Source organism: Papio anubis, chromosome 5 (assembly GCF_008728515.1).
Source record: "Papio anubis isolate 15944 chromosome 5, Panubis1.0, whole genome shotgun sequence".
In the NCBI taxonomy this organism is placed as follows: domain Eukaryota; kingdom Metazoa; phylum Chordata; class Mammalia; order Primates; family Cercopithecidae; genus Papio; species Papio anubis.
In genome coordinates, this window is record NC_044980.1 from 108838977 (window position 1) to 108853263 (window position 14287).

Sequence of the window (14287 nt, forward strand, 5' to 3'; positions counted from 1 at the left end):
GGGGAATACCTTTAATATGTTTGAAATAATAGTGTTACTGACTACCTTTCTTTTTTATCTTTCCTTGAGTGTCTGGAAATCCTTCGAAATCCTTCAAGAAATTGTCCACGGGTTGTTAAGGCCAGTAATTAGTTAATTAGTGCCACAGCTGTCACAATCCCAATCTGAACATGATCTAAACTGAGATGCCCCTGCTAGCGCAGTAGCTCACAATTCTGGCAGCACAACTTGTGGTAGGTATATAGAAATAGATGGAGCTTCTCCCTCAGCTGTATTCATGATCTTCTGAGAATGATGCATGTGGTCATAATTATTTTTAAATATAATCCTTAAGTTTCTGAAGAAAGCAAATCCAAAAAAATAAATCATACGGTCTTAATGTGGACTGGTCCACAGATTATAGCACAACTATCTGCGTGAGCTTGATGCCAAATCTTCTTCCACTTCCCTGTCTTATTCCAGAGGGTGATGGTGGTGGTGTTCATGTGATTCACTTCAGTTGAAGGAACAAGAAAGCACGCATTTCCCAGGAGAATCACCATGGTCTACCCCATCTCCGAACCCAGGCGAAAGGGTTTCCTCATTGAAAATGAGATACAGTCAAAGCAGTAGTAAAGCGAACACCGTTTTATAGCTGCTATGGAAAAAATTATTGTATTTTCGCTGTAACACACACACACACACACACACACACACACACACACACACACACTGCAGTCTCAAGACAGGATAGTTTAAAATCTTCAACTTGCAGTGGGATCTAACTACCTTCCCTTCCGTCCCCAGTGCCTCCTGATGTTTGCAATCTCATTTCCAATTCACCAGCGTGCATGAACGCAGACTCCAGATCCAGCGCAGAGCCAAGAATTCGCTCAGGGGCACCAGCTAAATAGCAAACATATGCCATGTCAAACATGTGAAAGCTTCAGCGACTAGGGTACTGCCGGAAAAACCAGTTCCAGCCCAGGAATTTCTAGGTGGAAACACTGACCGCCAAGTTGTTTTATTCTCTTTGCTTGATTCAGGCCGGTTTTGAAAGCAGGTGTCCCCTCTACCCCAGCTTCAGGAAGGGAAATCCCAGCCCCTGGCAGCTGCAGAGCTAAGAAAAACCATCCCGCCACCCCTTCCTGTGGTAACGTGGTCCTAACCCTGCTCTGCCCCACAACCCCACTTCACCCGGAGACGCAGACGCCAGGCTACCTAGCACTTAGTCGCCTCTTCCTCCAGCCTGGTTTTATAAGCTCTGGAAACCAGGACGTTGTTTCCATCTTCGCCTTCGCTGCCTGGGCCGCATGCCTCCCGGGCTTATTTAGGAAGCGACGTTAGGGCTACACTTTTGGCTCCAGGAATTTGTTCAGACGGCGCAGCCGACGCCCTGCAGGGTCATTTCCGAACGCATTCCCGAATATCCTGGTCCTCTAGCCCTTACCACCCCCTAGCACACGAAACCCCGCCTGGCGGTGAAGCAGGTGTGTTGCTGGTGGCTCGTCGCTGGCTTGGAGATAGAGGTGCTCCGTACCTGTCCCCTTTCTGACACCACCTGAAACCGTACCGGGGCACATCCCTCATCCAAACATCCACTTTTAAGGTGTACGAATTCGAGTTTGGCCTGAACGCCCCCGCCCCGTGCCGACCCTGGAGGCATCTTCCGTGGGGTCTTTCTCTTCGAACCCAAAGGGGTAAGCTCCTGGGTGCGCCAGGTCCGCCTCTTCCCTGGCGCTGGCAGGGGGCGGGAGTGGATAGGCTGGGACCTGTGTCTGATTAGCTGGGAGGGGGAAGCCATGGTCCCAACCGCTGTCTGCTGCGTTCCAGTCCGTCCAGGCTCTTCCAGGAGGAAGAGGCACGTTACAAGAGAGGAGGGGCAGGGGTCCCAGCACTGAATACCCTGGCCGGGGTTTTGACAGCTGCCACAGTCTCTGAGCTCCTGCCTCGCGCCCGAAGCCGGTCCCTGCCATGGGGCCCCCTTCCAACTCAGGCTTCTATGTGAGCCGCGCGGTGGCTCTGCTGCTGGCGGGGCTGGTAGCCGCCCTCCTGCTGGCGCTGGCCGTACTCGCCGCCTTGTACGGCCACTGCGAGCGCGTCCCACCTTCGGGGCTGCCTGGACTCGGGGACTCGGAAGCCGAGTCCTCCCCTCCCCTCAGGCAGAAGCCGACGCGGACCCCGAAACCCAGCAGTGCACGCGAGCTAGCGGTGACGACCACCCCGAGCGACTGGCGACCCCCGGGGCCCTGGGACCAGTTACGCCTGCCGCCCTGGCTCGTGCCGCTGCACTACGACCTGGAGCTGTGGCCGCAGCTGAGGCCCGACCACCTTCCTGCCGGGTCTTTGCTCTTCACTGGCCGCGTGAACATCACGGTGCGCTGCACGGTGGCCACCTCTCGCCTGCTGCTGCATAGCCTGTTACAGGACTGCGAGCGCGCCGAGGTGCGGGGCCCCCTGTCCCCGGGCACTGGGAACGCCACAGTGGGCCGCGTGCCCGTGGACGACGTGTGGTTCGCGGTGGACACGGAATACATGGTGCTGGAGCTCAGTGAGCCCCTGAAACCTGGTAGCAGCTACGAGCTGCAGCTCAGCTTCTCCGGCCTGGTGTATGAAGACCTCAAGGAGGGACTCTTCCTCAACGTCTACACCGACCAGGGCGAGCGCAGGTAAGGGCTGTACAGCCCGTGGCCCCTTTCGGCCCCCGCCCCTGCGTCCCGGTGCAGGCTGCGGGTCCAGCTGACTACCATGTCCAGGTGCGCGTCTGCTGCCTTTTCCAAAGCATCCCCTTGCGACGTTTTATTTATTTATTTATTTAATTTTTATTATACTTTAAGTTCCAGGGTATATGTGCACAACGTGCCGGTTTGTTACATATGTATACATGTGCCATGTTGGTGTGCTGCACCCATTAACTCGTCGTTTACATTGGGTATATCTCCTAATGCAAACTCTCACAAGGACAAAAAACCAAACACCTCATGTTCTCACTCGTAGGTGGGAACTGAACAATGAGAACACTTGGACACAGGAAGGGGAACATCAGACACCGCGACGTTTTCTTTCAAAGCCAAACAGAGGGCGAGCGCCTCCTTTCTCCCTTTTCCTAAAACCTTACTCCGAATAAAGAGACGGCGGAGACCGCGGTCCTTCCTCTGGCCAGTTTTCAACCCTGTATCTGCTCATCCAGTTTGCTTCTATTGCTGCCCCTTTTTAGGTCGCTGGTACCCCAGAAGCTTATCGTTTTCTTCAGAAAGCACCTTTCCTCTCTAGCAGGAAATTTCTTCACCCCATTCAACAAACCCCTTGCCCCTCAAAGGTTGGTCCTTGGACCAGCAGCAGCGGTAAGGGAGCTTGTTAGAAATGCAGACATGTGTTCTTTCTACACTCATTTGAGATAATATCTCCTACACGGGAAGTTTCCTGCCCCTGCACAAGAAGAATTGTCTCTTTCCACGCTCTGAGACCACAATACTGTCCTCCGGCGAACGCCGGGGAAATAGCTTAAGTGGGAGATATCAAAATTTATTTTTTTTCCAACCGGCGATCTCTTTGTCCACTCACACACTGGTGGAGCATTTGCGCCGAACACAACTGCATGTACTTTGCCCTTTATTATTAGAGAAAATGTTCTCAGATGTTTTCTGAGGGAAAGAATCCCACTAAATTACACCCTACACCATCTCCTGCACTACTTTCAAAATTTCAAAGGTTTTTAAAATAAATTTAAAGAGTTGCTCTCGTGGATGTATAATCTATAACTTTTGTTTTTAAGGGCAGCGTGCTTGGTTTTTCTTTTAAACAATACATCATTGCTTGAAAAACTAGTTTTGAAATTTTCTTATTCAGATGATGTGTTACTCAACTTGTGAAGGAATCTTTTGAAATTACTGTGTAGGTCAGGGTGCAAAGTATTTCAGAGGAAAAAATAGAAACACTTTACCTACATATCTGACTTTTTTTTTTTCTTGCTGTAGGTCGGTAAATCCTCCTCTGTTCACCTACCTCTTCCTTGGTCCTGTTTCAGTGGGACTATGGCCCAGACAAGCTTGCAAAAATGGGAAAGGAAAGTCCCATTCAATTTTTCTATTGTGTTGCTAACTCTAGTGTTAACTAGAAACCATATTTTCAGAACATTAAAATTCAAGCAAGAAGAAATCTTAATAAAGTTCTACAGATGTTCATAAACCAAGGTTAGTCTCCAAAACTGTGATGTTTTGGAAGAGTTGTTACTCTCTGGGTCTCTGCTTCTGAAACCACAAGGAAAAGACAACTAAGGTTAAGCTTGAAGCCAGAGTCATGAAGAACCTGCAACAGAAGGATGGCTTGTGGTACGCCAGATTCTGGGAGCCCAGCAGGCCTAAGTTTGAACCTGAGCTGTGTCAATTGAGCTAGTCTCTTAACCTCTCTGAGTCTGTTTCCTCATTCACAGAATAGATACAACAATTGTCAACTATTAGAGTACTGTGAGAATTAAATGAAAAAGGGAGTACACAGTGACACATACAGCCTGGGTAGTGGTAACTGCTATCCTTAGGTCAGATTATCATTATGATCAGCTTCTTTGCTATCTAAACACGGAACCTGCCAAGTTCCTGGTATATATGAGTCTAAGAAGATTCCCAGAGGAGAAGGCAAAGCCGGGGAGTGGGGAGTTATTGCTTAGTGGGTATAGATTGTAGTTTTGTAAGATGATAAGAGTTCTGGAGATAGATTGACAACAGTGTGAATGTTCTTAACACTACTGAACTTATACACTTAAAAATGGTTAAAGTGATAAACTTTATGTTATGTGTATTTTACTAGAATTAAAAGTTTTTAACAAGCAAAAATAAATTATAGATCAGTGAGTTTAGAATAGGGTTTAGAAATTTATATGTTTTGACAATTGTCACAGTTAATTCTGATGCCTACTATAGGCACCTGATATGGTTTTGTTGTGTCCCCACCCAAATCTCATCTTGAATTGTAGTTCCCATAACCCGGTGGGAGGTAATTGGAAAAAGGGGGTGGTTTCCTCCATGCGGTTCTCCTGATAGTGAATGAGTCTCATGAGATCTGATGGTTTTATAAGAATCTGACATTTCCCCTGCTTGCGCTCACTCTGTCTTGCTGCCCTGTGAAGAAAGTGCCTTTCTTCCCCTTTCTTCCCCTTCATCTCCTGCCATGACTATAAGTTTCCCAAGGCCTTCCCAGCCATGCAGAACTGTCAGTCAATTAAACCTCTTTTCTTTATAAATTACCCAGTCTTGAGTATTTCTTCATAGCAGCATGAATACGGACGAATACGGTATCTCATCCTTTTTTCTAACTTTTTATTTTGAAATAATTATAGATTCACCAGAAGTTGCAAAGATAACATAGAGAGGTCCTAGGTGCACTTCATCTAGTTTATCTTATATAATTATAGTATAATATCAAAAGCAAGAATTTGACATTGATACTATGCATATATATGTTTTTATGTCATTCATCATATGCATATATTTGTGCAAAAACTACCATAATAAAGATACAGAACTGTTCCACCTTAAAGATCATTCCCATACTTCTTTATATGCACTCATGCCACTCCCTAATCATCTCTAACTCCTGACAACCACTAATCTGTTCTCCATCTTTGTAATTTTGTCATTTTGAGAATGTTCTATAAATGAAATTATATAGCATGTGACCTTTAGAGACTGGTTTTTCTAACTCAGCATAATGCCCTTGCGATCCATCCAAGTATGCATCAATAGTTTGAGTCTTTTCATTGCTAAGTACTATTCCATAGTATGGATGTATGAAAGTTTATTTAGTCATTCATCTATTGAGCGGTATTTTGGTTGTTTCCAGTTTTTGGTTTTACAAATAAATCTTTTATGAATAATTGTGTCCAGATTTTTCTCTTTAAGAGGCAGGATCCCTCTATGTTGCCCAGGCTAGCCTCAAACTTCTGGCCCCAAGGGATCCTGCTATCTTTGCCTCCCAAAGCACTTGTACAGGTTTTTGTATGAACACAGTGTTCATTTCATTGGGACAAATGTTCACAATTATCATTGCTGGATCATGAGGTAGTTGCATGTTTAGTTCTTAAGAAATTGCCAAATTGTTTTTCAAAGTGGCTATACCATTTTATACTCCTACCAGCAATATATGAGTGATAGAGGTCCTCTGTATCATGGCCATCATTTGGTTTTGTCACTATATTTTAGCTGTCCTGATAAGTGTATGGTAATATCTCATTGTGGTTTTAATTTGCATGTCTCCAATGACTAATGATGTTAAACGTCTTTTTGTGTGCTTATTTGCCATCTGTGTATCAGTCAGTGAAATGTCTTTTCATGCCTTTTCCTATTTTCTGATAGATTTTATTTTTTACTGTTGAATTCTGGAAGTTCTCTATATATTCTAGATCTAAGTCCTTTGTGAGTTATATATCATTTGCAAATACGTTCTCCCAGCTTATAGCTTGTCTTTTCATCATCTTAATAAGGTCTTTCAGAGAATAAAATTTTTAAATAAAAGTTTCAATTTAATTTTGATGAAGTCCAAATTGTCTATTTTTTTTTTGTTTTTCCCATATACTTGTTTTTTTATTAATTATACTTTATGTTCTAGGGTACATGTGCACAATGTGCAGGTTTGTTACATATGTATACATGTGCCATGTTGGTGTGCTGCACCCATTAACTTGTCATTTACATTAGGTATATCTCCTAATGCTATCCCTCTCCCCTCTCCCCACCCCAGGACAGGCCTTGGGGTGTGATATTCCCCTTCCTGTGTCCAAGTGTTCTTATTGTTCAATTCCCACCTATGAGTGAGAACATGCAGTGTTTGGTTTACTGTTCTTGCAATAGTTTGCTGAGAATGATGGTTTCCAGCTGCATCCATGTCCCTACAAAGGACATGAACTCATCCTTTTTATGGCTGCATAGTATACCGTGGTGTATATGTGCCACATTTTCTTAATCCAGTCTGTCACTGATGGACATTTGCACTGGTCCAAGTCTTTGCTATTGTGAATAGTGCCGCAGTAAGCACTATTGTGCATGTGTCTTTATAGCAGCATGATTTGTAATCCTTTGGGTATATACCCAGTAATGGGGTGGCTGGGTCAAATGGTATTTCTAGTTCTAGATCCTTGAGGAATCACCACACTGTCTTCCACAATGGTTGAACTAGTTTACAGTCCCAACAACAGTGTAAAAGTGTTCCTATTTCTCCACATCCTCTCCAGCACTTGTTGTTTCCTGACTTTTTAATGATCACTATTCTAACTGGTGTGAGATGGTATCTCATTGTGGTTTTCATTTGCATTTCTCTGATGGCTAGTGATGACAAGCATTTTTTCATGTGTCTGTTGGCTGCATAAATGTCTTCTTTTGAGAAGTGTCTGTTCATATCCTTTGCCCACTCTTTGATGGGGTTTTTTTTTTTTTTTTTGTAAATTTGAGTTCTTCGTAGGTTCTAGATATTAGCCCTTTGTCAGATGAGTAGATTGCAAAAATTTTCTCCCATTCTGTAGGTTGCCTGTTCACTCTGATGGTAGATTCTTTTGCTGTGCAGAAGCTCTTTAGTTTAATTAGATCCCATTTGTCCATTTTGGCTTTTGTTGCCATTGCTTTTGCTGTTTTAGACATGAAGTCCTTGCCCATGCCTATGTCCTGAATGGTATTGTCTAGGTTTTCTTCTAGGGTTTTTATGGTTTTAGGTCTAACAGTTAAGTCTCTAATCCATCTTGAATTAATTTTTGTATAAGGTGTAAGGAAGGGATCCAGTTTCAACTTTCTACTTATGGCTAGCTAGTTTTCCCAGCACCATTTATTAAATAGGGAATCCTTTCCCCATTTCCTGTTTTTGTCAGATTTGTCAGAGATTAGATGGTTGTAGATGTGTGGTATTATTTCTGAGGACTCTGTTCTGTTCCACTGGTCTATATCTCTGTTTTGGTACCAGTACCAGGCTGTTTTGGTTACTGTAGCCTTGTAGTATGGTTTGAGGTTAGGTAGCGTGATACCTCCAGCTTTGTTCTTTTGGCTTAGGATTGCCTTGGCAATGCGGGTTCTTTTTTGGTTCCATATGAACTTTAAAGTAGTATTTTCCAATTCTGTGAAGAAAGTCATTGATAGCTTAATGGGGGTGGCATTGAATCTATAAATTACATTGGGCAGTATGGCCATTTTCACGATATTGATTGTTCCTATCCATGAGCATGGAATGATCTTCCATTTGTTTGTGTCCTCTTTTATTTCATTGAGCAGTGGTTTATAGTCATCCTTGAAGAGGTCCTTAACATCCCTTGTAAGTTGGATTCCTAGGTATTTTATTCTCTTTGAAGCTGTTGTGAATGGGAGTTCACTCATGATTTGGCTCTCTGTTTGTCTGTTATTGGTATATAAGAATGCTAGTGACTTTTGCACATTGATTTTGTATCCTGAGACTTTGCTGAAGTTGTTTATCAACTTAAGGAGATTTGGGGCTGAGACGATGGGGTTTTCCAAATATGCAATCATGTCATCTGCAAACAGGAACAATTTGACTTCCTCTTTTCCTAATTGAATACCCTTGATTTCTTTCTCTTGCCTGATTGCCCTGGCCTGAACTTCCAAAACTATGTTGAATAGGAGTGGTGACAAGAGGGCATCCTTGTCTTGTGCCAGTTTTCAAGGGGAATGCTTCTAGTTTTTGCCCATTCAGTATGATATTGACTGTGGGTTTGTCATAAATAGCTCTTATTATTTTGGGATATGTTCCATCAATACCGAATTTATTGAGAGTTTTTAGCATGAAGGGCTGTTGAATTTTGTCAAAAGCCTTTTCTGCATCTATTAAGATAATTATGTGGTTTTTGTCTTTGGTTCTGTTTATATGCTGGATTACGTTTATTGATTTGTGTATGTTGAACCAGCCTTGCATCCCAGGGATGAAACCCACTTGATCATGGTGGATAAGCTTTTTGATGTGCTGCTGGGTTTGGTTTGCCAGTATTTTATTGAGGATTTTTGCATCAATGTTCATCAGGGATATTGGTCTAAAATTCTCTTTTTTTGTGTATGTGTCTCTGCCAGGCTTTAGTATCAGGATGATATTGGCCTCATGAAATGAGTTAGGGAGGATTCCCTCTTTTTCTATTGATTGGAATAATTTCAGCAGGAATGGTACCAGCTCCTCCTTGTACCTTTGGTAGAATTCGGCTGTGAATCCGTCTGGTCCTGGACTTTTTTTCATTGGTAGGCTATTAATTATTGCCTCAATTTCAGATCCTGCTATTGGTCTATTCAGGGATCCAAATTCTTCCTGGTTTAGTCTTGGGAGAGTGTATGTGTCCAGGAATTTATCCATTTCTTCTAGGTTTTCTAGTTTATTTTCATAGAGGTGTTTATAGTATTCTCTGATGGTAGTTTGTATTTCTGTGGGGTTGGTGGTGATATCCCCTTTATCATTTCTTATTGTGTCTATTTGATTCTTCTCTCTTTTCTTCTTTTTAGTCTTGCTAGTATTCTATCAATTTTGTCAATCTTTTCAAAAAACCAGCTCCTGGATTCATTGATTGATTGATTGATTGATTGATTGATTGATTTTTTAAATTTATTTATTATTATTATACTTTAAGTTGTAGGGTACATGTGCATAACATGCAGGTTTGTTACATATGTATACTTGTGCCATGTTGGTCTGCTGCACCCATCATTGATATTTTTGAAGGGTTTTTTGTGTCTCTATCTCCTTCAGTTCTGCTCTGATCTTAGTTATTTCTTGCCTTCTGTTAGCTTTTGAAAGTTTTTGCTCTTGCTTCTCTAGTTCTTTTAATTGTGATGTTAGGGTGTCAAATTTAGATCTTTCCTGCTTTCTCTTGTGGGCATTTAGTGCTATAAATCTCCCTGTACACACGGCTTTAAATGTGTCCAAGAGATTCTGGTATGTTGTATCTCTTTTCTCATTGGTTTCAAAGAACATCTTTATTTCTGCCTTCATTTCGTTATATACCCACTTGTCATTCAGGAGCAGATTGTTCCATTTCCATGTAGTTGAGTGGTTTTGATTGAGTTTCTTAATCCTGAGTTCTAGTTTGATTGCACTGTGGTCTGAGAGACAGTTTGTTATAATTTCAGTTCTTTTCCATTTGCTTAGGAGTGCTTTACTTCCAACTAATTGGTCAATTTTGAAATAAGTGCGATGTGGTGCTGAGAAGAATGTATATTCTGTTGATTTGGGGTGGAGAGTTCTGTAGATATCTATTAGGTCTGCTTGATGCAGAGTTGAATTAAATTCCTGAATATCCTTTTTAACTTTCTGTCTTGATCTGTCTAATGTTGACAGTAGGGTGTTAAAGTCTCCCATTATTATTGTATGGGAGTCTAAGTCTCTTTGTAAGTCTCTAAAGACTTGCTTTATGAATCTGGGTGATCCTGTATTGGGTGCATATATATTTAGGATAGTTAGCTCTTCTTGTTGAATTGATCCCTTTACCATTATGTAATGGCCTTCTTTGTCTCTCTTGATCTTGTTGGTTTAAAGCCTGTTTTATCAGATACTAGGATTGCAATCCCTGCCTTTTTTTGTTTTCCATTTGCTTGGTAGATCTTCCTCAATCCCTTTGTTTTGAGGCTATGTGTGTCTCTGCACATGAGATGGGTTGCCTGAATATAGCAAACTGATGGGTCTTGACTCTATCCAATTTGCCAGTCTGTGTCTTTTAATTGGAGTATTTAGCCCATTTACATTTAAGGTTAATATTGTTATGTGTGAACTTGATCCTGTCATTATGATGTTAGCTGGTTATTTTGCCTGTTAGTTGATGCAGTTTCTTCCTAGTATTGATGGTCTTTACATTTTGGCATGTTTTTGCAGTGGCTGGTACCGGTTGTTCCTTTCCATGTTCAGTGCTTCCTTCAGGAGCTCTTGTAGGGCAGGCCTGGTGGTGACAAAATCTCTCAGCATTTGCTTGTCTGTAAAGGATTTTATTTCCCCTTCACTGATGAAACTTAGTTTGGCTGCATATGAAATTCTGGGTTGAAAATTCTTTTCTTTAAGAATGTTGAATATTGGCCCCTACTCTCTTCTGGCTTGTAGAGTTTCTGCCGAGAGATCCACTGTTAGTCTTATGGTCTTCCTGTTGTGGGTAACCTGACCTTTCTCTCTGGCTGCCCTTAACATTTTTTCCTTCATCAACTTTGGTGAATCTGACAATTATGTGTCTTGGAGTTGCTCTTCTCGAGGAATATCTTTGTGGCCTTCTCTGTATTTCCTGAATTTGAATGTTGGCCTCCCTTACTAGGTTCGGGAAGTTCTCCTGGATAATATCCTGCAGAGTGTTTTCCAACTTGGTTCCATTCTCCCTGTCACTTTCAGGTACACCAATCAGACATAGATTTGGTCTTTTCACATAGTCCCATATTTCATGGAAGCTTTGTTAATTTCTTTTTACTCTTTTTTCTCTAAACTTCTCTTCTCGCTTCATTTCATTCATTTGATCTTCAATCACTGATACCCTTTCTTCCAGTTGATCGAGTCAGTTACTGAAGCTTGTGCATTTGTCATGTATTTCTTGTGTCATGGTTTTCATCTCTATCAGGTTGTTTAAGGACTTCTCTACAATGGTTATTCCAGTTAGCCATTCGTCAAGTCTTTTTTCAAGGTTTTTAGTTTCTTCACGCTAGGTTTGTAATTCCTCCTTTAGCTTGGAGAAGTTTGATTGTCTGAAGCCTTCTTCTCTCAACTCTTCAAAGTCATTCTCCATCCAGCTTTGTTCCATTGCTGGTGAGGAGCTGCATTCCTTTGGAGGGGGAGAGGCACTCTGATTTTTAGAATTTCCAGCTTTTATGTACTGCTTTTTCCCCATCTTTGTGGTTTTATCTACCTTTGGTCTTTGATGATGGTGACATACAGATGGGGTTTTGGTGTGGATGTCCTTTCTGTTTGTTATTTTCCCTTCTAACAGCCAGGACCCTCAGCTGCAAGTCTGTTGGAGTTTGCTAGAGGTCTACTCCAGATGCTGTTTGCCTGGGTATCAGCAGCGGAGGCTACAGAAGAGTGAATATTGCTGAACAGCAAATGTTGCTGTCTGATTGTTCCTCTGGAAGCTTCGTCTCAGAGGTGTACCCAACCCTCTGAGGTGTGAGGTGTCAGTCTGCCCCTAGTGGGGAATGTCTCCCAGTTAGGCTACTCAGGGTTCAGGGACCCACTTGCGCAGATGGTCTGTCCATTCTCAGATCTCAAACTCCATGCTGGGTGAACCACTACTCTCTTCAAAGCTGTCAGACAGGGATATTTACATCTGCAGAGGTTTTTGCTGCCTTTTTTTTTTTTGGCTATGCCTTGTCCTCAGAGGTGGAGTCTACAGAGGCAGGCAGGCCTCCTTGAGCTATGGTAGGCTCCACCCAGTTCGAGCTTCCCGGCTGCTTTGTTTACCTACTTAAGCCCCAGCAATGGCAGGCGCCCCTCCCCCAGCCTCACTGCCACCTTGCAGTTAGATCTCAGACTGCTGTGCTGGCAATGAGGGAGGCCTCGTGGGCATGGGACCCTCTGAGCCAGACGCAGAATATAATCTCCTGGTGTGCCATTTGCTAAGACCCTTGGTAAAACCCAGTATTAGGGTGGGAGTGACCCGATTTTCCAGGTGTTGTGTGTCACGGTTTCCCTTGGCTAGGAAAGGGAATTCCCTTTCCCCTTGCACTTCCCAGGTAAGGCAATGCCTCACCCTGCTTCTTCTCTTGCTCATTGGGCTGCACCCACTGTCCAACACACCCCAGTGAGATGAACCCAGTACCTCAGTTGGAAATGCAGAAATCACCCGTCTTCTGTGTCGCTCACACTGGGAGCTGGAGGCTGGAGCTGTTCCTGTTCAGCCATCTTGGTGCCCAGTTTCCAGTTTGTCTATTTTTTAATGGGTCATGCTGTTGGTGTCATGCCTGAGACCTCTTCACCAAGCCCTAGGTTCTGCAGATTTTCTATATTGTCTTCCAAAAGTGTTTTACATTTAAATCTATAATCCACTTTGATAATTTTTTAAGATGTTATGTTTAGGTTGGAGTTAATTCTTTTGCCTCTGGATATCCATTTTTTTTCCAGCATCATTTGTTGAAAAGACTATCCTCCCACTATTGAATTGCTTTTGCACCTTTGTCAAAAATCTGTTGGCCACACTACTACTGGATTCTCTATTCTGTTCGTCAACATAGGTGTTGATTCCTCTGCCAGTACTACATAGTCTTGCTTACTGTAGCTATACATTAAGTCTTGAAATTGTCTTCTTTTTTTGGAATTGTTTTAACTATTTTAGTTCCTTTGTCTTTCCTTATATATTTTATGATATTCTTATATATAGCTACTAAAAATCTTATTAGGCTTTTGATAGGACCTATGTTAAACCTTTATGTAAATTTAGGGAGAATTGATAGCTTTGCTATCCTTAATCTTCCATTCTCTGAGCATGAAATGTCCATTTATTTAGATCTTTGATTTATTTCATCAGAATTTTATCATTTTTAGCATACAAAGCCTACATGTTTTGTTAGATTCACACTCAAATATTTAAGTTTATTTCAGAAATGGTATATGGTATTATATGTTTAATTTTGGTTTTCTACATGTCTTTTGCTACTATATAGAAAAACTGCTTTGTATGTTGATCTTGTATCCTGTTCCCTTGCTGAACTCATGAGATCTAGAGCTTTGTGTTTTTTATTTTGTAGAGCCTTTGGAATTGTCTACATAGACCATCATGTTGTCAACAAATAGAGACAGTTTTATTTCTTCCATTTCAATCTATCTGCCATTTATTTTCTTTTCCTGCTTTATTGTGTTGGCTAAAACTTCCAGCACTATGTTAAACATGAGTGGTAAAAATGAACATTCTTGCTTTTTTCTCCTCATTTTAGGGGGAAAGTTTTTAGCCTTTACTACTGAGTATAATATTAAATGTAGGTTTCTGTATATGTTTTTTATCAAGTTGAGAATGTTGTCTTCTATTCATGTTTTTTTCTGAGAGTTTTTTTTTGGCATGAATGCATGTTGAATTTTTCTAACACCTTTTCTGCATAAATTGATATAATCATGTGATTTTTTTTCTTCTTAAGCCTGTTAATATAGCTATTATATTGATTGATTTTTGAAAATATTGAGACAGCCTTAGTTCTCCAGCCTTTTTTTTTTTTTTTTTTTTTTCCCTGAGATGGGATCTCACTCTGTCACCCAGGCTGGAGTACAGGAGCACGATCATAGCTCACTGCAGCCTCAAACTCTCAGGCCCAAGTGATCCTCTTGTCTCAGCCTCCTGACTAGCTAGAAGGACAGGTGCCAATCTGGTCCCCCACCCTTT

At 42.0% G+C, this 14287-nt stretch overlaps 1 protein-coding gene across 1 annotated transcript in view; it reads left to right on the plus strand.

The window, feature by feature from the left end:
* The first annotated feature begins 315 nt into the window (after window positions 1-315).
* LVRN (laeverin) overlaps window positions 316-14287 on the plus strand; it is a 75795-nt gene continuing 61823 nt past the window's right edge. Inside the window, exon 1 of the mRNA XM_031666413.1 lies at window positions 316-2648. Within this exon, the coding sequence (XP_031522273.1) occupies window positions 1954-2648 (695 nt within the window). The 5' untranslated portion in view covers window positions 316-1953. The remainder of the gene's footprint in view (window positions 2649-14287) is intronic.